Source organism: Hylobates moloch, unplaced genomic scaffold (genome assembly GCF_009828535.3).
Source record: "Hylobates moloch isolate HMO894 unplaced genomic scaffold, HMol_V3 SCAFFOLD_14, whole genome shotgun sequence".
In the NCBI taxonomy this organism is placed as follows: Eukaryota; Metazoa; Chordata; class Mammalia; order Primates; family Hylobatidae; genus Hylobates; species Hylobates moloch.
Genome location: NW_026652289.1, coordinates 207019 through 232506, shown reverse-complemented (window position 1 = coordinate 232506; position 25488 = coordinate 207019). Strand labels below are relative to the sequence as shown.

General features: G+C 44.7%; 1 protein-coding gene and 1 long non-coding RNA gene across 7 annotated transcripts in view; both read left to right on the top strand.

The window, feature by feature from the left end:
• The first annotated feature begins 332 nt into the window (after positions 1-332).
• The window catches only part of DIP2A (disco interacting protein 2 homolog A), a 109767-nt gene continuing 84611 nt past the window's right edge, over positions 333-25488 (top strand). For 4 of the 6 annotated variants that reach the window (XM_032174545.2, XM_032174544.2, XM_032174541.2 and 1 more), the window contains exon 1: positions 333-664. In XM_032174545.2, the coding sequence (XP_032030436.1) occupies positions 574-664 (91 nt within the window). In that variant the 5' untranslated portion in view covers positions 333-573. The remainder of the gene's footprint in view (positions 665-25488) is intronic. The other 2 variants (XM_032174540.2, XM_032174547.2) reach the window with 1 other exon arrangement.
• On the top strand, positions 3602-10868 carry LOC131381128 (uncharacterized). The gene is made up of 4 exons (XR_009209611.1): positions 3602-3911; positions 4092-4147; positions 4450-4612; positions 10433-10868. It is a non-coding gene; the product is annotated as an uncharacterized LOC131381128 (long non-coding RNA).

Sequence of the window (25488 nt, the reverse complement as noted above, 5' to 3'; positions counted from 1 at the left end):
AAGGAGAAGCCCCGAGAGGGGCGGGGCGGGCGGGAGGGCCGCGCGCGGGGCCACCAGCGGCGCCTAGGAGTCAGCGCCAACGCCCACGGGCTGGTCATCCCCACGTAGGCGCCTCAGGACCGCCACCCTCAAGCCGGCCCAGCGCAGAGCCTGTCGGGAGCGGCGCTCTCCCGCCTCTCCCAATGGGTGCCCGGAGCGGCACCGACGCGTCTTCGGGGCCAATGGAAGCGAGGCTCTGGTGTTGCTGGGCGGGGCCGGGAGGGCAGCCCAGGCCCGAGACCCACTGCGCACGCGCGCTCGCTACACGCCCTTCCCGCCGCGCACGCGCTCCCGTGTAGGGCCAGGCGGGCTCTCAGGAGTGCGCGGGGCGGCGGCGGCGCGGAGGAGCCATCCGCGCTCGTGCCCGCGCGGGTGCGTTGCCGCCCTGGCCGCGCCCCTGCCCCGCCGCCTCCCGCTCCTCGCCTGGCGGATGTAGGTTGCTGGCCTGAGGGGAGCTACGTAGCCGAGGTTTGCGCTGCCGCCGCCAGGCCCGGTCCGGTTCCAGCCTCTGCCCGGACGCTAGCCGGCCTGGCCATGGCTGACCGCGGGTGCCCGCTGGAGGCGGCGCCGCTGCCTGCCGAGGTGCGGGAGAGCCTGGCTGAGCTGGAGCTGGAGCTGTCGGAAGGTAAGCCCTCAACCCCCGCGACCCGCCCTCACCCGGGACCCCCGCGCGGCCCCTCACTCCAGGACCCCCGCCCTTCACCCCCGGGGCCCCCACGCGGCCTCTCGCCCCTGGAACCTCTGCCCCTCAAGGGGACCCGGGTTCCTCTACCCCGGGACCCTGCCCCTCGCCCCGGAGACACCGTTCCTCACCTGGGAGCCCAGCACGGCCCCTCACCCCGAGACCCCGGCCCCTTACCCCCGGGAACTCCCGCCCCTCACCCCCGGGACCCCAGCGCAGCTCCTTACGCCCGGGACCCCGCCCCTCACCCCCGGGACCTCCTGCCCCTCACCCCCGGAACCCCGCGCGGCCCCTCACCCCGGGGACCCCGCCCTTCACCCTGGGAGCCCCGCGCTGCCCCTCCGGACTCCCGACCCTCAGCCTCGGGACCCCCGCGCGGCCCCTCAAACCGGGGACCACTCCCCGCCTCTCATACAAGGACCCCTCCCCCATACAAGGACTCCTCCCCCCGGGCCCTTCACACCTGGGACCCTTACTCCTCACCCCAGGACCCCAGTACGGCCCTGCACCCGAGACCCTCGCCTGGACCCCCACGTCGGGACCCCTGCCAAACTTCTGGAGACCTTTCCCTATCCCCAGCTGCTCCCCCAATGGGATCCGACCCCAAGGACTGGCTTTGACTGGGTCGTTTGCACAGGTGTGAAAATCTTGAAAGGAATGACCACTTTTGCCCCACGCTGTGAGCCCCGCTTTTCTCAAGGCTGTAGGTCTGGGCTTGGTCTGGGCTTCACCGGGATGACTGCGCCCGTTGTCCGCAGGCAGCTACTTCCCTTGGAGCTGGGAGCCCTTGCTGCGCGCCTGATACTCTAGCAGCTGCACCCTGTGCCTCATTTTATTATCTATAAAGTGGGGTTATACCAGCACTTTCCATTTTGGATTGTTATGAGGCTAAAATACCTTAATATATGCAAAGCACATAATACTTAGGAGTTGTTAGCCCCCTCATGGAATTTTTTAAAGTAAAAAAAAAAAGTCCTATAAATGGTTGGTTGATAAAAATAGACTGGAGTAATCTGGCTTCAGAGGTGGTGGGGTGGCATTTCCCATTTGGATGTTATCCCTTTCAAGGCCTGTGTCCTGATATTCCTTTCGGCTGTCATTGGGAAAGAGTTAAGAATCCATTTTTTAATAATCTTATTATCCCTAATTTAAGTTTCAGATTGATAACATTTTGCTGGGTCTGGAGTGGTTATTTCTCAAAACATCTAATTAATATGCACTAGCATATAGTAAGTCATTTAATCCTTACCAACCTTACGGAGGTAGATGCTGTTGTGATCTTGTTTTACATATAATACAACATGTACTTGCAACTATTTTGAATTCAGCATTCAGATTTTTAACAATGTTGTGATATGTGGCACTTTTTTTTTTTTTTTTGAGACGGAGTCTTGCTCTGTCACCCAGGCTGGAGTGCAATGGCGTGATCTCGGCTCACTGCAAGCTCTGCCTCCCAGGTGCACATGATTCTTCTGCCTCAGCCTCCGGAGTAGCTGGGATTACAGGCACTTGCCACCACGCCCAGCTAATTTTTGTATTTTTAGTAGAGGTACGGTATCACCATGTTGACCAGGCTGGTCTCGAACTCCTGACCTCAGGTGATCCGCCTGCCTTGGCCTCCCAAAGTGCTGGGATTACAGGCATGAGCCACCGTGCCTGGCTTGTGGCACATTTTTGAAAATGGAAGTACAGGCTGAGTACACACTGGCTCATGCTTGTAATCCCAACACTTTGGGAGGCCACGTTGGCTTCGAGACAGGAGTTCAGAACAGCTTGGGCAACATAGCAAGACTGTCTCTACAGTATTAAAAAAAATTAGCTGGGCATGGTGGTGTGCATCTGTAGTCCCAGCTACTCGGGAGGCTGAGTCAGGAGGATCACTTGAGCACTGGAACACTGCAGCCTGGGCAATAGAGTGAGACCCTGTCTCTCTCACAAAAAAAAAAAAAAGAGAAAGAAAGAAATGGATGGATTTGAGAATTCTTTGTGGTTAGATGCTCTTAGGCGGTCTGACAAACTTAAATTAGGAATGGGTTTGACAAGATCTACTGTACTGCATTTGTTAAGGCTCTTTAGGGAAAATCACATATACGCAGTTTAGATTCTATACGTTTCAAACATATTTTTGCATATTGCTCCTAATTTCTGCTCCAATGTATTCATTATTCCCTCAATTTTTTGTTGTTTTGTAGTTGTGTTTGAGTGCTTGCTAGGCATTGACAATTGAATCTTTTCCTCAAAGAACTTTATAATTTGTGCGACAGAACACAAGTACTTAAATGAAAGAAATGTTTCCTATCTGTTGGATCCATTTATGCTATTGTCATCTTAGAGATATGTAGGGGATGTATAGGTAAGTAAAGGTATAAGATTATGTAACATGGAGAGGAACCTGGAAAAATAGCTTCAGCTGAGAAAGGGGGTGAACAAAAAAAGTATTAAGCCCAGAAATGGTGGCTCAGGCCTGTTATGTTTGCATTTTGGGAGGCCCAGGCAGGAGGATCACTTGAGCCCGGGAGTTTGAGACCAGCCTAGGCAACATAGGGAGACTCTGCCTCTTCCAAAAAAAAAAAAAAATTGGCTGGCCATGGTGGTGTGTGCTTGTAGTCCCAGCTACTTGTGGGGCCGAGGTGGGAGGATCACCTGATGAGGTTGTGAGCCTTTATAGTGTCACTGCATTCCAGCCTGGGAGACAGAGTGAGACCTTGTCTCAAAAAAAAAGTGTTAAAGGGAAAAGACAGCAGAGAACAGAGTAGTAGAGTGGCAGCCAAGGAGGTGGAAGCTCTGGCTTCTTGGCTTCTTTCCCTGTTCCTAGACTGGCCTGACACTTTTCTTTTGGCCAAAATAGGTCAGTGATTACTTAGGCACAGTCACACGTGGACCTGCTTCCAGGGTGCTTCCACAGGTTAATGCTGGCTTCTGTAGTTTATGTTGTGGTTGTTGTTGACATGGGGTCTCCCTGTTGGATTTGGAGATGCTTACTGATAAGGACTTTGTTTTAGGCAGATTTTTGGCATCTTCACAGAGTGGCGGGCATCTTGCAAAGTGTCTGTGAATCTCCAATGAATTATAATGTCTCTAAACTTGGGTTTAGTTACCTGTAAAAGGGGGTGGATACCAGCTTTATTGACATTCCAGGTTTATTGTCAAGATTCAGTCAGATAGTGTGTGTGAAAATGCTTTGAAACTGGTAAGGTGTTTTATATAATTAAAGGGAGATATTAGTAATGAGTTATAGTCCTAAAATAACGTTAGTATTTCATTGTTACAATTTTTATATATTGTCAAAATAGTGTAATTTTTTTATAGCATTCACATTTATCTGAGTGAGAAATTGCCTAAAACTTAGAGTTGTCACTGTGCTTGGTAGGTTGGAAGGAAGAAGAAGCTTAACAGTGACAAAGATGCTGTCTTCAACAGAAACTGGTAATGAGTGACACCTGAATAATCTAGAAAATCCTGCATGCCTTCCCCTCAGCCTGTTGAAAGTACCCTCTGCCTTTCTTCATACCTCACACCTGGCCTTATTCTCCAACATCCTCACTGCATTCTCATCATCAACCATAGTGATTGGCGTTGGCCCTGAGGGAAAGTTCTGGTAGAATGCTATGATTTCTTTCCATAGGGCAGGTTTGCCGAATTTCTGTTACAGATTCCCAAGAGGGAAATAAGGCATAGTTGTGTTCTTGCTCCTTAACTTTTCTGGCTGTTTTGCCCTCTTGACTTAGGAGTCTGCTTCAGATTAAGATGAAGATGAAGAGTAGAAGTACATGGAATCATACTCTTCTTAGACCCCCTGCCCCCCGATCATGAGCACATACAGAAGAATTGATACATGTGGTTCCTGAAAACCTATCAGGATGTTCATTGATGAAAGTGAGATCATTAGAGGTATAACCTTGATATTTAAAAAAGGATTAATTCCCAAACCTTTGTGCTTTGCCTGTTACTGTAGCAAATTACCTTGGACACACCTCACAGCTGATTTTGGCACACCAGTGCTGTACATGTCTTGGAGCTATTGCTGCTGAACTGCTTTAAAAACACGGACAGTGGGATTTTGTTCTTTGTTTTAATGGACTGCAGTGGGTTAGAGAGGAAATTCCTACACAATAGGCTACCTTTATCCCATTCCAATTACTTTATTCTGGTTAATAGGTCTATTCCATAGCTTTAACTTTAGTCTTTTTCTTGATTTCTTATGTTCTAACAATGGAGGACTTCTAGTCTAGATGGAATAAAATGAAAAGGGGTAAAAAACTCTGTGGGTATACAGGAAGAGACTTCTCTCACAAAGCTTTTTTCCTTTTCAACTGTCTTTAATTTCTAAAATCTGGGATATAATTTTGTGTGTGTGTGTGTGTGTGTGTTTGAGACAGAGTCTCATTCTTGCCCAGGCTGGAGTTCAGTGGCGCGATCTTGGCTCACTGCAGCCTCCACCTCCCAGGTTCAAGCGATTGTCCTGTCTCAGCCTCCTGAGTAGCTGGGATTACAGGCAAACGCCATCACGCCTGGCTAATTTTTTGTATCTTTACTAAAGACAGGATTTCACCATATTGGCCAGGCTGGTCTTGAACTCCTGACCTCATGATCCACCTGCCTCCCAAAGTGCTGGGATTACAGGCATGAGCCATCGCGCCCGGCCCATAATTCTTAATTTTCAAAATGACAGCCTGTCATTACCTTTGTGTTAATAAACATTTGTTGTGCTTCTTGAATATTTTGTGGTATATAAAAGTTCTCATGTTCAGCCAGGTGCGGTGGCTCACGCCTGTAATCCCAGCACTTTGGGAGGCTGAGGCGGGTGGATCACCTGAGGTTAGGAGTTCCAGACCAGCCTGACCAACGTGGTGAAACCCCATCTCTACTAAATACAAAAAATCGGCCGGGCATGGTGGCGCATGCCTGTAATCCCAGCTACTTGGGAGGCTGAGGCAGGAGAACCGCTTGAACCCAGGAGGCAGAGGTTGCAGTGAGCCGAGATTGCGCCATTGCACTCCAGCCTGGGCAACAAGAGTGAAACTTCATCTCAAAAAAAAGAAAAAGGTTCTCGTGTTCAGATTCTGCTCATCTGTCAAAGGCCAGCTCAAATGTTCTCTATCTTAGTCTATTTTGTGTTTGTGTTCTATAACAGAACACCACATATAGGTGATTTACAAAGAAAAATTTATTTCTCACAATTCCAGAGGGTGGAAGTCCAATATTAAGGTACTAGCATCTAGCAAGGACTTTCTTGGCGTGTCATCCCGTGGTGGAAGGTGAGAAGGCAAGAGAATGTGTGGACCAGAGAGGAAGGGGGCCAAACTCATCCTTTTGTCTGGAACCCGTTCCTGATAACTAACCTATTCCTGCGATAACAGCATTAATCCACTAATCATCTCTTAAAGGTTCTGCCTCTTAACACTGCTGCATTGGGCATTGAGTTTTTTTCTTTCTTTTTTTCTTGATACTCATGTCTTTTTTTTTTTTTCTTCAAGAAAACACAACAAATGTCAGAATATGAGATAGGGAAGTTCTCCTGGAACAGCATCTAAATTATTTTCTAGAGCACTTTAGTTACGTGGTACGTAATGATGATAATTCTTCTGAACACAATTCAGAATTTGAACCAATATTTGTTGTTTCAGGAAAGCAGAATTTCGTTTGAATGGTGGATAAGAATGGTGAGGATCTTTATAATATAGAATAAATTGCTGAAAAGAAACTTTGAGGGAATATTCAAAGCACCCTCTTATTTTGAACCTTCCTTGATCATCTCTAATGTGACTGCTTTCTCAGGACTCCCGTATCATTTGTCCCCTCTTTTGGAGTTCTTGCTGCTTTTTGTTTTTGTATTTGTTTTCACTTATGCAGTAATTATTCAGTGTCCACTGCGTCCTAGGTAATATTTCAGCGGTCAAAAGTCAGATTTATGGCTGGGCATGATGGCTCGCTCCTGTAATCTCAGCACTTTGGGAGGCCGAGGTGGGTGGATCACCTGAGGTCTGGAGTTCAAGACCAGCCTGACCAACATGACAAAACCCCGTTGCTGCTAAATACAAAAAAAAAAAATTAGCCGGTCATGGTGGCACGTGCCTGTAATCCCAGCTACGTGGGAGGCTGAGGCAGGAGAATCGCTCAAACCCAGGAGGCAGAGGGAGAATATTTTTATAATGATACTAAAATGCCATTTCTGTTTTCACTGTGTTGACACTTGTATGGTCCAAAAGCAATAGTAGGGAAAACTGCTGGCACTTTAACGTAAATTGAGGCAGGGACTCCAAGTGGCCCTAATAGTCATTATATTATTCACTACCTCTCCACTTGCAGTTTTAAAACAACAAAAAGGGCTGCTTTCACTTAAACAGACCCTGATGAAGCAGTAAAAATTAAAAAAAATTTTGGCCTTTTGTCTTTACTTGAGGAAATGGGAAGTGCGTGAAGCACTTTTGCTGCACAAGGAGGTATAGTGCCTGTTTTGAGAAACAGCAATTGTGTAGTTTGAGTTGCAAAGCGAACTAGCGGCTTTTATTGTGAAATGCCATTTTTGCTTGAAAAAGTGGGTAGCAGACAATCTGCAGTTATTGAGACTTGGGTATTTGGTGGACATTTTCTGGAAAATAAATGAGAGGAAATAACTGACAATTTATGACCAATGATAATATTTGTGCTTTCAAGCAAAAATCAAAATTTTGAAAAACTTTTATCTGCTACAGTGAGCTTGACAGTTTCTCAATAGTTAAGGACTTCTTTGATGAGATTGGTGACAACATAATGAATGAGTATTTGATATTATATAATTAAATGTGTCAGCATTTGGAAGATCCACATAATTCTGTGAACTGATATTTCCCAGCTCACCATTGCACCACGTTACAAAGTCATAGTGCGTGGGTAAAAGTTTCATTCAGAAGATAGACCAATGGATTTTAATGTAATGATATGAGAAGTTCACCGATAAGAGTTATAGATTCTACATTACAACTTTTTTTTTTTTTTTTTTTTTTGAGGTGGAGTCTTGCTCTGTCTCCCAGGCTGGAGTGCAGTGGCGCAATCTCAGCTCACTGCAACCACTCTGCCTCCCAGGTTGAAGTGATTCTCCTCCCTCAGCCTCCTGAGTAACTGAGATTACAGGTACATGCCACCATGACTGGCTGATTTTTGTATTTTTAGTAGAGATGGGGTTTCACATGTTGGTCAGGCTGGTCTCAACCTCCTGACCTCGTGATCCACCCGCATTGGCCTCCTAAAGTGCTGGGATTACAGGCCTGAGCCACCGCGCCTGGCCACAACTATTTTTTTTAAGAGACTACCCCTTGCCTGGTTTTCATGTTGTATCAAGGAAGAATGTCCACAGTGATCTGAAAAGGCTGCTGAGACACCCCACCCTTTTCCAACCGCATGTCTCTCTGAAAAAGGATTTGATTCATAGACTTCAACCAAAAAACCACACAGTGCAACAGATTGGATACAGGAGCAGGTATGAGAATCCATATTGTCTTCTCTGAAGCCAGAGTTAAAGCGACTTGCAAACATGTAAAATAATACCTCTTTTTACTAAATGTTTTTGTTTTCAGAAATCTTTTATTTTTAGTAAAAAATATTATTTACCTTAATATCTAGTCAGTTTATTATTAAAAATTTTCAATGAGTTAGGCCGGGCGCGGTGGCTCACGCCTGTAATCCCAGCACTTTGGGAAGCTGAGGAGGGCGGATCACGAGGTCAGGAGGTCGAGACCGTCCTGGCTAACACAGTGAAACCCCGTCTCTACTAAAAATACAAAAAATTAGCCGGGCGTGGTCGTGGGCGCCTGTAGTCCCAGCTACTTGGGAGGCTGAGGCAGGAGAATGGCGTGAACCCGGAAGGCGGAGGTTGCAGTGAGCCGAGATCACACCACTGCACTCCAGCCTGGGCTACAGAGCGAGACTCTGTCTCAAAAAAAAAAAAAAAAAAAAAAAAAATTCACAGTATTAGTTTTGTTTGTTTGTTTTTTAAGATAGCGTCTCGCTCTGTTGCCCAGGTGGGAGTGCAGTGGCGTGAGGATAGCTCACTGCTTCCTTCAACTCCTGGGTTCAAATGATCTTCTTGCCTCAGCCTCTTGAATAACTAGAACATAGTAGCTGAAAGACATGGATGTCGTCATCTATTTCTTTATATTTTTTGTAACATTTTAAAGCTATTGCCTAGTTTAATAAATATTTCAGTTTGTGTATGTAAGGACAATCAGGCATTTCAATTTATAAAACATGTTTGAAAATCTTTAAAAGTTATACTTACTGACTAGTTGCTTGTATGTTACACTAACAAAATTTATTATTCGTGATTCGGGAATACCCTCTTTAGGTTTTTTTGTTTTTTGTTTTTTGTTTTTGCATAGTAAATTATCCCAGTACAAGTGTCTTTGTACAAAATTTTGATTTCTAAGTTTCTTTAAAAATATCAGCGCCAGCTGAGCCCAGTGGCTCACACCTATAATCCCAGCACTTTGGGAGGTTGTGGAGGATGGCCGAGGTGGGTGGATCGTTTGAACTTAGGAGTTTGGGATCAGCCTGAGTGACATGGTGAAACCCCATCTCTACTAAAAAATACGAAAATTAGGGCCGGGTGCAGTGGCTCACGCCTGTCATCCCAGCGGTTTGGGAGGCCGAGGTAGACGGATCACTTGAGGCCAGGAGTTTGAGACCAGCCTGGGCAACATGGCGAAACTCCGCCTCTACTAAATAAAAAAAAAAAAATTAGCCTGGCATGGGGGCATGTACCTATAATCCCAGCTACTCGGGAGACTGAGGCAGGAGAATCTCTTGAACCCAGGAGGCGGAGGCTGCAGTGAGCTGAGATTGTGCCACTGCACTCCAGCCTGGGTGACAGAGTGAGACTGTCTCAAAAAAAAAAAAAAAAGGCTGGGTGTGGTGGTGCACGCCTATAATCCCAGCTACTCTGGTGGCTGAGGCAGGGAGAACTGCTTGATCCTGGGAGGCGGAGGCTGCAGTTACCTGAAATTGCACCACTGCACTCCCCGAGACACTGTCAAAAAAAAAAAAAAAAAACGCCACAGAACAAATCCTACACAAGCCCACTTGTATCAGGAATTTAAAATAGTCAAACTCATAGAAGCAGAGAGTAGAATGGTGGTTGCCAGGGACTGGGGTGGTGGGAGAATCTGGAAGGTGTTGATCAAAGGGTTCATAGTTTCAGTTATACAGGATGAGTAACTGCTAGAGAGCTGCTGTACAGCATAGTGCATATAATTAACAATACTGTATTGTATATTTAAAAATTTGTTAAGAGAGTAGAGTTCATGTTAAATGTTCTTATCACAGACAGAGGAAAGGAAGAAACTTTTAGAGATGATGTTTATGTTTATGGTGATGGTTTCACCGGGATATACTTACCTTTAAACTCATCAAAATTTATGCATTAAGTATGCACAAGTTCTTACAGGTTAATCATGTTGGTTTAAAAAAAGAAATTTCAGTGATTTCAATTTTAATATCCTAAAACTTTAAACATGCTTCATTGCCAGCTATTCCGTACCTGTTTAATTCCTTTCTTTCACCGCTTAAGTTTAAACTTCACTTTCTGTTTGAGGCTCTGCCTTCTACTAAAGCCCCCTTCTCCCCAGCCTTCACAGAATAAAGTGCCTGTGCTCTGTAACCTTTTAAAACTCATTGTATTACTCTTGTAGGTTTCATGATTATTTGTTTGCTTGTCTTTTCTATATCATTTTACAGGGAACATTTCAAGAGGAAGGTTTGATCTGCTCATCTTTCTGTCTCCAGCACCTTGCACATTTTAGGCATTTTAATGGATGCTTATTGAATTAATAAAAGTGAAAACTTCACGTAGTGTTTATTCAGTTTCAAATAAAGAATCTTCTGTAAATGGATTCAAACTTAGCTTTTTTACAGTAGTTTTTCTAATTCAGTGAACCCATCAGCAGGTTAGATCTGTGCCTCAGGGAGCCATTGAATCAGAATGTGGTCCTTGTTGCTTTAAGTGACCAGAAAGAAAAAACTTAGAGGAGACTGAGACAAGTGCACTGTTGCTCCTGTCCTCCTGTAGGATCCAGGCTAAGCTGGAGAGGCCTCACTGGTGTGGAGCTCGATGACTTACATCTAATCTAATAGTTTGTTTGGGGCCCATGAGGGCATAATCCACTGATGGCCTCATCGCCATGCTGTGGGTCCACACTGCCCTCAAGCTGAGGCTATGCTTCCTGTAGCAGGAATACCAAGGCTCTTTCCCAGGAGTCCTGATGAGAACTTTGTCTCAAGGACTCATTGGCCTGGCCGGAACTTTCTTAGTGCTGCCTTTAGTCTAAGACTTTTTCTGTCCGACCAGCCTGCCTTTCCTCTTCCCCTGGCAAACATCTACTGGTTCCCTCCCCATTTTCCCTCAAGGGCATTTTCTCACATCTCTCTTTCATGTAGTGTGTCCTCAGTGAGCATTAGCCACGTGTGACTGCTTCTCTCATCATCAGGGCAGGTCAGGGGCCAGGGTACGTGTTCCATCTTTTGAAAAAAAAGAATTCAAGAGCTGCAGTTTTGTTTTTCAAATCATATATTTAATCTTTTAATGTATTATTTTGGCTGATGTGATATACATTTATTTAGTATAAAAATGAATTCAGGCCAGGTGCGGTGGGTCACGCCTGTAACTCCAACACTTTGGGAGGCCAAGGCAGGCGGACCACCTGAGGTCAGGAGTTCGAGACCAGCCTGGCCAGCAGAGAGAAACCCCATCTCTACTAAAAATACAAAAAATGGGCTGGGCACAGTAGCTCACGCCTGTAACCCCAGTACTTAGGGAGGCCGAGGCAGGCAGAACACCTGAGGTTGGGAGTTCGAGACCAGCCTGACCAACGTGGAGAAACCCCATCTCTACTAAAAATACAATATTAGCCAGGCATGGTGGCACATGCCTGTAATCCCAGCTACTCGGAAGGCTGAGGCAGGAGAATCACTTGAACCCAGGAGGCGGAGGTTGTGGTGAGCCGAGATTGTGCCGTTGCAAATCTCCAGCCTGGACAACAAGAGCGAAGCTCCGTCTCAAAAAAAAAAAAAAAAAGGGGGGGGGGCGGGCAGGCACGGTAGCTCACGCCTGTAATCCCAGCACTTAGGGAGGCTGAGGTGGGCGGGTCACAAGGTCAGGAGTTCAAGACCAGCCTGATCAATATGGTGAAACCCTGTCTCTACTAAAAACACAAAAATTAGGTGGGCGTGGTGGTGCATGCCTGTAATCCCAGCTACCCAGGAGGCTGAGTCAGGAGAATTGCTTGAACCCAGGAGGTGGAGTGAGCAGAGATCACACTATTGCACTCCAGCCTGGATGACAGAGTGAGACTCTATCTCAAAAAAAAAAAAAAAAAAATTAGCCAGGCGTGGTGGTGGGTGCCTGTATTCCCAGCTACTCGGGAGGCTGAGGCAGGAGAATCTCTTGAACCCAGGAGGCAGAGGTTGCAGTGAGCCAAGATGGTACCCCTGCACTCCAGCCTGGGAAATGAGCAAAATTCTGTTTCAAAAAAAAAAAAAAAAGAATTCTTATCATTTGGTCACTCTTCTATGGTATAACTGGAGAAAGGAAGGAAATGAATTAGGGTTAAGTTAATGGGAAAACTTTATTCTGCCAATAAATATTTTGTTTATTTAGTCTCGCTCTGTTCCCCAGGCTGGAGTGCAGTAGCACTATCATAGCTCATTACAGCCTCAAACTCCTGGGCTAAGCTATCCTCTGCTTTAGCCTCCCAAGTAGTTAGGACTACAGGTGCACTCTACCGTGCCTACTTTTAAAGTTGTTTTTTTAGATTCGGAGTCTCACCACGTTGCCCAGTCTAGTCTTGAACTCCTGGTTTCAAGCGATCTTCCCGCCTTGGCCTCCCAAAGTCCTGGGTTTACAGGCATGAGCCACTGTGCCTGGCCTTATTTGTTTTTGTTTTTTAAGAGCAGTCTTCGGTTCACGGCAAAACTGAGAGAAAGGTACGGAGCTATCCCGTATTCCCCCTACCCTTATATGTGTAGAGCCTCCCGCATTATCAGCATCCCAGTAAATCTTTTAAAACTAATTTTTGCTGTGCAGTGAGCTTGCTTCTGGGTAGGACTAACATAATCCTTGTGGCCCAATCTTTACACCTTTAAATTAGCTGACATTTTCAGTATTGCACTGGTCTATTAAAAAGACTAGGAAATTATACACTGCTTAGCAAAGAAAACTGTATAGTCAGTGAAGACACAACACTTAAAAATACCTGTTACTTCTATTGTGTATTGATAGATTATCACTTAGAGTAATGTACCCAAGGGTCTCCCTTCCCTTTTCACACAGGAAATGCATGGCCTCTGTTCCTAGGATTTCCTGGGTTCTTGAAGGCAGCAGCTAAAATTATAGCTGGGAGACAGTGATCATGCGGGGGCTTCCTTTCAGACTTTGAATTAATCAACTATAAGGAAAGAATAGAAATCCTGTGTCTTCTTTCTACACTGAACTGTTCATAATTTAAGAGTACCATTTTGGAAAAAGCAGACAAAGAACTTTTACACTCTTTCAGATTTTAGAACTTTTTCTGCAGTATCTTTAGTAAAGAACCTTTAAATTAAGTCTCTGAAACAAAAGGACACAATTGTTGGTATGCTGAAGCCCTAACCGCAGTGGATTATATTTGAAGGTTGGACCTTAAGGAGATATTTAAGATCAAATGAGGTCAAGGGGGTGGGCCGTCATCCAATAGGACTGGTGTCCTTATAAGAAGAGGAAGAGACACCAGGGATATTTGTGCATAGAAAGGCCATGTGAAGACATAGGCAGCTGTCTGCAAGCCAAGGAGAGAGGCTTCACCAGAAATGAACCCTCTGGCACCTTGATCTTGAGCTTTCAGTCTCCAGAACTGTGAGAAAATAAATGTCTGTTGTTTAAGTCGCCCACTCTGGTATTCTGTTACAGCAGCCTGAACAGACGGACACTCAGTGTGTCATCCTGTTGTTTAACAACATTCAACAGACTGAGTGCCAGGAGGCTTACAGTCTAGCGGGGGCTGAAAGACATGTAAATAGTGGCAATATCATGAAATGTGTACAGGACCCAGTCAGCCCAAGGGGAGGGATCATCAGCACTGCGCGAGCTGGGCCAGTAGAGGAAGTAAGGTTTCCTTGAGCTGTGTTTTGAAAGCATTTGTGAAGAGGGTGGAGGAGGAGCCGGGATGGACATGAAGACGGAGGTGAACTGAAGTTGAGTGGGCCAAGGAATTCCAGGCAGTGTCCCACAGGTAGAGGAGGGAAGGCAGGGGCTAACTTACAGCAGGGCTCACACATCCTAGTAAGGAATTTGGACTGGATTCTCTGGAGTCTAGACAAACTGACTGAAACAAACTCAAATTCTTCCCTGTGGCTGGTTGGGTGTTGTGGATGTGTGAGGTGACCAAGAGTAAGGCAGGAGGGGTGCTGGTACCTGTTGCCTCTAGAATGGCACTGTTCAGAACTTTCTGCAACGATGGGAAAGCTCTGTGGTGTCCAGCATGGTGGCCACCAGCCACATGTGGCTACTGAATACTTGAAATGTGGCTAGTGGGATGAGGGAACTGATTGTTCAATTTAATTTATTTTTAATTACTTAAAATTTAACCGTGCATGGCTAGTGGCTACTGTACTGGACAACAGCAAAGTGTATGCTCTGCATAAAGACTTCCTATTAACAAGAAATACCATGAAAATACATTTTATTCCTACTACTGCTCCCGACAAAGGGGAGAAAATGAGCAAGGTGAAAATATGTGTACACATTTCAAGAACTCAGTGAATCTTGAAAACAGATGCCAGTTTCCTATTTTTAAGTAAAGGCGGTGGGGCAGGAGTTTGAGACTACCCTGGGCAACATAGGGAGACCCTGTCTCTACAAAGAAAAAAAACTAGCAAGGTGTATTGGTGCATGCCTGTAACCCCAACTATTTGATAGGCCGATGTGGGAGGATTGCTTGAGATTGAGGCTGCAGTGAACCGTGATTATGCCGCTGCACTCCAGCCTGAGTGCCGCAGTGAGACCATGTCTCAGGAAAAAAAAGGCGGGCGGGGGGGGGCTATGGGGGTGGTTTTTCTTGGGTGCTTTATTTATTATTTTATTTTATTTTATTTTGGAGACAGAGTCTTGCTCTGTTACCCAGGCTGGAGTGCAGTGGCGCAATCCCAGCTCACTGCAACTTCCGCCTCCTGGGTTCAAGAAATTCTCCTGCCTCAGCCTCCCAAATAGTTGGGATTACAGGCGTGCGCCACCACACCCAGCTAATTTTTGTATTTTTAGTAAAGACAGGGTTTCACCATGTTGGCCAGGCTGGTCTCGAACTCCCGACTTCAAGTGATCCACCCACTGCGGCCTCCCAAAGTGCTGGAATTATAGGCGTGAGCCACTGCGCCTGGCCAGGTGCTTTACTTTAAACAGGTCTTCTTTAATAAATGATGGAGCCAGCAGTACCCCCACACCGCCCCACCTTTTAAAAAAATGTATTAACAAAACATTTCTGCATAATCTCTTTTGTCTCTTTCTGTCTCCCTCTTTGATTTAGAAAGATTGTTCTGCAGTATGTGAAAAGTAGATTGGAGGAGTCTGAAATTGGGGGACAGAAAAGTTAGCTTGAAAAACCCGTTGCAGTAATCCAGGGCAAGATATTTTGCTGGTCTGGACAGAGCTGAGCCAATAGGATGGAGACGGCAATCAGAAGTAGAGCCAGCAGGTGTTTGTGTGAAGTGCACAGTAAAGGAGCGCCTAGGGTGACTCTGGAGTTTCTGAAACACCTGTCTGGGAGATGATGGTGCTGCTCATGAAGACGTGGAACACAAAAGGAGTGTGAGGCTGCTCTAGGAGATCTGAGTGGTGGGACCCAGAGTGCATTTGGATATATGAGTCTAGTACTTTCTAGAAAGGGCTAGGCTAGTAATTTGGAAGTCATTGGCACATAGATAGTAACTGGAGTGAATATGGTTACCCCATAAGGAGAAATGAATAATGCAGAGAGAGCCTAGGAAAAAACTCTGAGGAACCCAAATCAATACGGGAAAGACAGAGACGGGAGAGACTGCAGGGAAGACTGAAGAAGGAGACAGAACATGTGTGTGGGCATCTGTGCAGCTGAGGAAGGGAAATGTGTGTGGAGGATTTTCTGGGTCAGTATTCATGACCAATCATCAGGTAAAGATGACTGTACTTCCCCAAATCTCATTGAAATGGTTGAAGAGGTTTTTTTGTTTTTTGGTTTGTTTTTTCCTAAAGAGATGAGTTGTCACTGTGTTGCCTAGGCTGGTCTTGAACTCTTGGGCTTGGGCTCAAGTGATCATTTAGCCTTAGCCTCCCAAGTAGCTGGAACTATAGCTGCACACCCCCACATCCTGCTAGGTTTTCAAAATTGAAAAGGAATTCATAGTCTAGATTCTGGGAAATCGGAACAGTGGATCAGAACAGTGAGGATTATCTGATTAGGGAAGATAGGAATGGAGCAGATCTGAAGTAGATGTACAGCGCATCCTTTGAACAAAGTTGTGGAGGAGGGTAGGAGGTGGTAATGAGGAAAGGATATGGTGTTCATTGGTTTTCCAGAGTCTGCTGATGTATTCCTATAGGAGGTACCACCAGTTGTTTGGGGGAAGTGGGCACTCAGAGAGCAGCCCTATGTCTGCCTCAACCAGAGACACTTCTCCACTTACACTCTTCCTAAGAGTTCAGTTGAACAGAAGATGTGCAGCTGAAAGGTTGGAAAAACATTGAAGTGGATAATATCTAAGTTCTCCTTTCAGTTGCGAGGCTAGTCTAGGTTTTCTAATGAATGTTTAGTAAGAATTATATCACCATGTGGTTTTAGCTCACCAAGTGATACTTAAAAGCATTCTTCCGTTAAATACCTGCTATTTTAAAAGGTTTGTTACCTATTTATACACAAACTTGTTAGCCAAGAGCTATATTTTTATGGAAGAGTCTTGTTGCCTTTCACTGACATTGTTATCTACCTATATGTCCTGAATGCATGTTCAGGGTCTTACTTCTGTTAAAAGGAATAATTTAAATAAGCTCATGAGTACTGTAGAAAATATGGCAGACATTCATATTGAGCAAGTACTCTCTGGTCCTTGGAAAGTGCAATATAGTTAGCCACAGGCTTCAGTTTGAAAGTCTTTTAAGAGTTAGAAACTTCTGAATGTGGATGACTGCTTCTTGTTTGATTTTTCTCTAATTGTGAAATATTTCAAACCTACCAAAAACTTGTGTGAGTCATGATATACATACCCACGTACCTACCACCCAATTTTTAAAACATGAAGATTTGGACACATCAGATTCATATTTGAACCATTATAGAGAGAGATGACTCCCATTCACTCTCTGATTCCATTTGCCATCTTCCCAACTTCTCTCCTGAATTTGGTATTTTATCATTTAATTGCATTTCCATATATCCTGAAACAATCGATAGTGTTTTTGCATATTTTAAAACTATGTAAATCATCTTTATAAATCCTTCTGAAACTTGCTTTTTACCTCAATATTATGTTTTAAAAATTATGATCATTGGCCAGGCGTGGTGGCTCATGCCTGTAATCCCAGCACTTTGGGAGGCCGAGGCGGGTAGATCATGAGGTCAGGAGATGGAGACCATCCTGGCTGCCATGGTGAAACCCCGTCTCTACTAAAAATACAAAAAAAAAAAAAAATTGGCCAGGCATGGTGGTGGGCACCTGTAGTCCTAGCTACTCGGGAGGCTGAGGCAGGAGAATGGTGTGAACCCAGGAGGCGGAGCTTGCAGTGAGCCGAGATCACACCACTGCACTCCAGCCTGGGGGACTGATCAAGACTCCGTCTCCAAAAAAAAAAAAAAAAATTATGATGATTATGTTAATACATGTAGCTCTGGCTCAATCTAACTAACTGCCATGTGGTATTATGTTACATGATTATACCATGTTGTGGTAATTTTTTTCTCCCAAGTGTATTTTTGAAACAAATAGAGGATGAGCAATCTACAGAGTTGGCATCAGCATCACTCCACAGTCCTCTTGGAGAAGAGTGCCCGAGGAAGGCGCAGGGCACTAGCCCAGAAGCACAGATAGAGACTAGCATGGGGAGGAGCTCAGGAAAAGGGGGGAAATGGAGAGAGCCATCAGACAGGGTAGTAAGTGTAGGAGTCAAAGTGTGCTCAATATTAGAGGAAGCAGATCTGGAGTGTTCAAGGCAGATTTGGGATGAATCTCACTAACATCTTCTAGTCATAGCATCACTCTATTTTTTTTTTTTTTTTTTTTTTTTGGAGACAGAGTCTCACTCTATTGCCCAGGCTGGAGTGGTGGAGTGATACAATCTTGGCTCACTGCAACCTCCGCATCCTGGGTTCAAGTGATTCTCCTTTCTCAGCCTCCCCAGTAGCTGAGATTACAGGTGTGTGCCACCATGCCAGGTTAATTTTTGTATTTTTTATTAGAGATGGGGTTTCACCATGTTGGCCACCATGGTCTCAAACTCCTGACCTCAAATGATCTGCCTGCCTTGGCCTCCCAAAGTGCTGAGTTTACAGGTGTGAGCCACTGCACTCAGCTCATAGCATCACTTTTAATCTGGAAGTTGATGTGCCCCTGCTAGGCTATGTATATGTAAAAATGATCATTTAATTTCTCTGTGCATCTGTCTTCAAGTTTTACAGTGGTCAAGTATGGATCACTTGTTTTCTTCCCTCCTCCAGCTCTTCCTGTGTGTGGGCACCTCCAGTAGGACCTGTCTGATAGTTTGGGTAAATCTAGCAACATTGACTTAGGCTTACTCCTCCCTTGGTAAGTCAAGGCAGCACGTGCCCTTTTTCCTAATAGAATATCAAAACTAAAGATTTATACGTATATATTTTTAGCCAGGCATGGTGGCTCACGCCTGTAATCCCAGCACTTTGGGAGGCTGAGGCAGGCGGATCAAGACCAGCCTGGGCAACATGGTGAAACCTTGTCTCTACTAAAAATACAAAAATTAGCCGGGTGTGGTGGCAGGCGCCTGTAATCCCAGCTACTTGGGAGGCTGAGACAGAAGAATTGCTTGAACCCAGGAGAGGCAGGTTGCAGTGAGCTGAGATTGCGCCACTGCACTCCAGCCTGGGTGACAGGGTGAGACTGCCTAAAATAAAAAAAAAGATGTGTGTGTGTGTGTGTGTATATTTCTTTCTTTTTTTTTTTTTGAGTCAGAGTCTTGTCCTGTTGCCCAGGCTGGAGTACAGTGCCACGATCTCGGCTCACTGCAACCTCCGCCTCCCTGGTTCAAGTGATTCTCCTGCCTCAGCCTCCTGAGTAGCTAGGATTACAGGCACGCACCATCACGCCCAGCTAATTTTTTTGTTTTGTTTTGTTTTGTTTTTTTAGTAGAGACAGGGTTTTGTCATGTTGGCCAGGCTGGTCACGAATTCCTGACCTCAGGTGATCCACCCGCCTTGGCCTCCCAAAGTGTTGGGATACAGGCGTAAGCCACCACGCCCGGCCATCTTTCACATTTAGATGCGTAATTCACCTGGAATTTAATTTTATGCATGGTGTGAGGGAAGAGTGATTTCATTTCTATTGCAGTTGGGCAATCAGTTGACTCAGAACATTTGGAAGAGGCTATCTTTCCCCTGCTGCTTCGGACTGATTTCTGCTGTGTTGTTCTACTTGTTTATCTTAGCACCTGCTCCATTCTGTCTTCATATTTGGTAAAGTCTGCCCTTTTAATTTTATTTTGTTTTTCAAGCTTGATTTAGCTAATCTTGGCCCTTTATATTTCCCTATATACTTTGGAATCAGCTTGTCGATTTCTACGCAAAAAACTTTCAAGAATTTTTTTTTTTTTTTGAGAGGGAGTTTCGCTCTTGTTGCCCAGGCTGGAGTGCAATGGCGCGATCTTGGCTCACAGCAACCTCTGCCTCCCGGGTTCAAGCCATTCTCCTGCCTCACCTCCCGAGTAGCTGGGATTACAGGCATGTGCCACCACGCTTGGCTAATTTTGTATTTTTAGTAGAGATGGGGTTTCTCCATGTTGGTCAGGCTGGTCTCGAACTCCGGACCTCAGGTGATCCGCCCGCCTCGGCCTCCCAAAGTGCTGGGATTACAGGCGTGAGCCACCGCGTCCGGCAAAACTTTCAAGAATTACTCGGGCTAACTCTTGTGATCCACTTGGAGAGAAATTACACTTTACGGTATTGAGTCTTCAGATTCATGAATGTGGTATATCCTTTCATTTCTTTAGGTCTTTAATTTATCTCAGTAATGTTTTTATAATGTTTTTAGTTTCTGGGTAGTGGTCTTGCACACCTTTCATTAAATTTATTCCTGGATTTGAGATACAGTATTTTTCAGTTCTAGAATTTGTGTTTTTTTTTTTTTTAAATTCACAATCCTGCTTTTTAATTCCCTAAACATACTGATTATGATTATTCTAAAGTTCCATTTTGTATAGCTTTCTATTATTGTTTCTCATGGATTTTAGTCATAGCTTCTTGCTGCCATATGTGCCTAATTATTTCTGATCAAATGCCAGACATTGTCTATATAGTGATCATTTGTGACCACAAAGGGCTTACTTTTGCATCTGGTAGGTAGATAGGTTGGGAGTACATGCAATCCAAGATCACTTTAATCTATATAGAGAGAAAGTGATTTGAAACTGGCTCTAGTCCTTATGAGTGCTGCTCTATTTTTAGTTCATACCCAAGGTGTGGTCCTTCTAAGTCCCAACAAACAACCTGGGATGCTTTCCAGGGCACCTCATCCGTGATGAGCTCCTGCCTCTCTGAGTCTGTCCAAGTTCCACTCAGTTCAGCTACTTGGTGATTACTTTTTGACTTCACTTGGCCTTCAGTTCTTCACTTCTGTAATGTCTTCAGATTTAAAGAAAAATTTTAATGTGATCTTTTTAGTTGTTCCCATTGGAAGAGTTGATCTGAGTGCTGTAATTTTATCAGTGCCGTAAATGGAGTTCCTGTGTGTGTATGTATTCAGTTTAATGAACATATTTTTCATATTTTATTAAAAACTTTGAGATAAAATATTTACTAAACATTAAAAAAATCCGCTTTTAATTACAAATGAATGAGACAGTGGACATTCAAACACTACTGTGGAAGCATATCTATACTCTTCAGTGTTAAGCATAATAATTTGCTTATTTTTTTTTTTAAGGTCTCATTCTGCTATTCAAGCTGGAGTGCAGTGGTGCGATCATAGCTCACTGCAGCCTCGAACTCCCGGGCTCAAGCAGTCTTCCCACCTCAGCCTCCCTAGTAGCTAGGACTATAGGCATGTGCCACCACAGCCAGCTAATTGTTTTTTTTTTTCTTTTTTTGTAGAGACAGGGTCTCTATGTTGCCCAAGGTGGCCTCTAACTCTTGGGCTCAAGCAATCCTCCCACCTTGGCCTCCCAAAGTGCTGGGATTACAGATGGGAGCCACCATGCTTGGCTGCATAAATAATTTAAATTGGTCAGATAGGCTCTACTTTTGTGTATTAGATCTGTATATTTAAGACCCCTGTGTTTGGAAACTTTAAGACTTGGAAAGTGAAATCTCTACGTGCTTATATTAAGTATAAGAACGACTGTTACCGGTGAATGGTGCCACCATGCAAAATATTTCTCTTCACAGATTTTCTTCACCTTTTGTTCTGTGTCACGAGCTTGGAGACTACCTATATTTTTTTTGTGGCATCTGTTTTCAAGTTTTATTATGGTCAGGTATTGTATTAGTCTGTTCTCATGCTGCTAACAAAGACATAACCGAGACTCCGTAATTTATAAGGAAAGAGGTTTAATGGACACACAGTTCCACATGGCTGGGGAGGCCTCACAATCATGGCAGAAGATGAAGAAAGCAAAGGGACGTCCTACGTGGTGGCAGGCAAGAGGGTGTGTGCAGGGGAACTGTCCTTTTATAAAACTATCAGATCTTGTGAGACTTACTATCCGGAGAACAGCATGGGGAAAAACCTGCCCCCCCGTGATTCAGTTACCTCCCACTGGGTCCCTCCGATGACACGTGGGGATTATTACACTTCAAGGTGAGATTTGAGTGGGGAGGACACAGAGCCAGACCATATCAGGTATGGATCATCCCTCACTTTATTGTTTCCTCCTCCTCTGTGTCGGCACCTCCAGTAGGACCTGTCTAGTCCAGTGGCAGCTGTGGGCTTCCCCAGCTGCCATGGCACAGAGACCTCGCCTTGGGATCCTGGGTAAGCTTGTGTGGCCCAAGTTGGGACCTAGTGGACTCTTTGGACCCGTTCTTTGGCAGCAAGGGAAAGGCCAACACCTTTCCAAAGGAATAAACACTGGCAGCTGTGTCCAGCTCACTTGGGTCCGAGGTCTCTGGTGTGTGTCTGATTTCTGGCTGGTACCCACCTTGGAGGCGGTAAAAGTGACCTGACCAAAGGCAGACTGTACTGTACTGGACTGGAACCTGCTGGGCCCTTGGGGCTCCCAGCCATTGTGTCATGCGCTGTTGGGGTGCTTCTTCCTTAGCCACACTTGGTCCATTGTGGAGTCACCCAGCTGCTAACTGCCTGAAGTACTTCTTTGTCAGACACTCCTTTCAGACTCTGGGAAGCTGATTTGCTTGAGCCCAGAAGTTGGAGGCTGCAGTAAGCTATGCCACTGCACTCCAGCCTAGGTGGCAGAGCGAGACCCTGACTCTAAAACATAATAAAAGACCAAAAAAGAAAAAGAACAGCACCGTCATCCCCAGACACTCCTCATATTATCCCTTTGCAGTCTCCTGGTCCCCCAGCTGATCTGTTCCCTATCCTTATGGGTTTATCTTTTCAGAAATGCCATATAAATGGAATCATATAGCATGTAACCTTTCGAGAATGGCTTTTTTCTCTCGGAGTAATGTATTTTGAAATTTATTCACACTTTTGCAAGTATCAATAGTCTGTTCCTCTTTATTGCTGAGTAGTTTTCCATTGTATGGTTACATCACAGTCTCTTTATCCATTCACTTGACATCTGGGTTGTTTCTAGTTTTTTAGGGATTAAGAATAAAGTGGCTGTAAACAATTGTGTGCAGGTTTTTATGTGAACACAAGTTTTTACTTCTCTAGGGTAGATATTCAAGTGGAATTGCTGGGTCATCTGGTGAGCGTTTGCTTTACTGTATAAAGAACTTCCACACTGTTTTCCAGAGGCTATACCATGTTGCATGCCCATCAGCAATATATGAGTTTCTATTGCTTCACAGTCCTTGTCAGCACTTGACATTGTCAGTATTTTTAAAGCTTTAGCTGTTTGAATAGGCATATAGTGGCATCTCATTATGGTTTTGTGTTTCCTAACAGAAGGAAAATGATAACAGCGGAAATCAGTGAAACTGAAAGCAGAAAAAACAATAGGAAAAAGTCAGTGGGGCTGGGCGCAGTGGTTCATGCCTGTAATGCCAGCACTTTGGGAGGCTGAGACGAGTGGATGACTTGAGGTCAGGAGTTCTAGACCAGCCTAGCTAACATGGTGAAACCCTATCTCTACTAAAAATACAAAAATTAGCCAGGCGTGGTGGCGCGTGCCTGTAATCCCAGCTACTCCGGAGGCTGAGGCAGGAGAATCGCTTGAACCCAGGAGGCAGAGGTTGCAGTGAGCCATTTGTGCCACTGCATTCCATCCTGGGTGACAGAGCAAAACTCCGTCTCAAAAAAACAAACAAACAAAAAAACAGTAGAACCAATACCTGGTTCGTTGAAAAGATAATAAATTTGATAAACCTCTAACAAGACCGACAGTGAAAAAATGCCAATTACCAAAGACACATATTACCAGTGAGGAATGAAAGAGGCCAATCTCTATAGACTGCACAGACATTAAAGCATGATAAGGGAGTACTATGAACAACTGTATCCATATCTGGTCATATACCCAGTAGATGTTTCGGGCAACGATGGACTGCATATACAGCAGTGGCTCCATGAGATCACGATAAAGCTAAAAATTCTTAACCACCTAGTGACCTTGTAGCCATTGTAACACAACACATTACTCACGTGTTTGTGGTGATGCTGGTGCAAACAAACCTACTGTGCTGCCAATCTTAAAAATCTAATCCATATAATTATGTACTGTACATAATACTTGGTAATGATAATAAATGAATGTTACTGGTTTATGTATTTACTGTACATTTTATTGTTATTTTAGAGTATATTCCTATTAGATTTTAAACATGTTAACTGTCAAACAGCCTCAGGCAGACCCTTCAGGAGCTATTTGAGAAGAAGGCTTTGTAATTATAGGAAGTGTCAGCTCCCATGCATGTTACTACCCTTGTGCACTACTCATCCTTGTTCCTGTGACCTGAAGGGGTAGTTGAGTGCTTCTGAGAATGGGTTTTTAGAAATCGTGTTGCCGAGTGAAGGACTTGGTGATATTACTAGGGATTTGGCATCTGTGATCCTAAGTGAGATTCTTCTGCAGCAGTGGAGTTCAGCCAGAGCCATATTTCGTACCTCTGTGATGCAGATTAATTGCCTCTCCTACACACATGTACATTTGAAAATTACTGCCTTCTAAACCTTAAAAAGTTGTGCACAAGTTGAAATTTAATAAGTGAAATTGTACAGTTATATCCTGAACCTGATGAGGATTGTCACTGCAGCACTGAGCATGTTGGTGTGGGCAGTGGCTGGCTGTGGACCTGGGAGTGCCCAGTGATGGATGAGGGGGTGAACAAGGATGACGTACTTCCAAGGGGTACCCGGGTCAGTTCAGTGGATCAGGTGTGCTCATTGCATTGAGGAAGGGTTGGTTTTAAAAGTGGAAGGCTTAGGGAAGAAAATAGTGATTTATAATATGCCATTCAGGTCAGTTAAAAATACGCAGACACAAAGCAACATGCATTCTGCAGAATATATTCTAAAAGACACTATAAAAAAGTTTCTAAAAGACACTATAGAAAGAAGCTATAAGAAAATATGTCTAAAAGACACTAAATGCAAAAAAAAAAAAGTCTGAAGAGATGGAACACAGTGGGGACACAGGGAATAAATAAATGGAAGGACAGGCAGATAAGCATGAGAGGCTTGGGAGGAGCCAAGTGAGCTCTTAAAGCAGAGGCTCTGTGCAGAGGGCAGGGCTTGGGCGCAGTGCAGGGTGGAGTAGGTGGGGAGGTTGTGGTAGGCTGGTCTGGACCAGAGCAGCTGCTTGGCCCACAGGCCGTGGCTCAGGCTCTTCTTCTGTAGGATGGCATATTAATACCTACCCAGAGGCTTCCACTGAGGCTTAACTTGGATGTCAGATATTCAGCGGTGTCAGTCTGTTCACACAACAAATCCTACAATAAAAAATTCATCTAAAGGAAATACTCGGTTATGTACTCAATAAATGACATCAGCCTGTGTCTTCTGATTCACAGCAGCCTTACTGCTTTGCTTGTTTGTTTTGAGAGAAGGGAGATCTTATAAAACACTAAAAACTCTACCATGTTCACCCAGAGGACAAGCTAATCGTGAGAATTGTAATATATATTTCTGGTCTAAATAAAGTCTTCACATCACACATCCGCTGTTAGAACTTCCAGGTATGTGTAGGAAACCAAATAGTGTGCTTACATTAAGAAGTGTTTTCATGATGGTGCATTTCCTACCTCATTCCTAGGTGGTTTAATTTGTTTTCAGGCTATTTTTCCTTATGATAATTTACAGGAACAGCCGTCCTTTTTCCTCCTTTCCCAAGGACACCCCTTGGCCTGGGAGGGCTTGTGTCCCATGGGTCCCTTATTGCAATACTTGTGAAACTTGAACCTGCACAGGAATTACTGGAGGATCTTGAT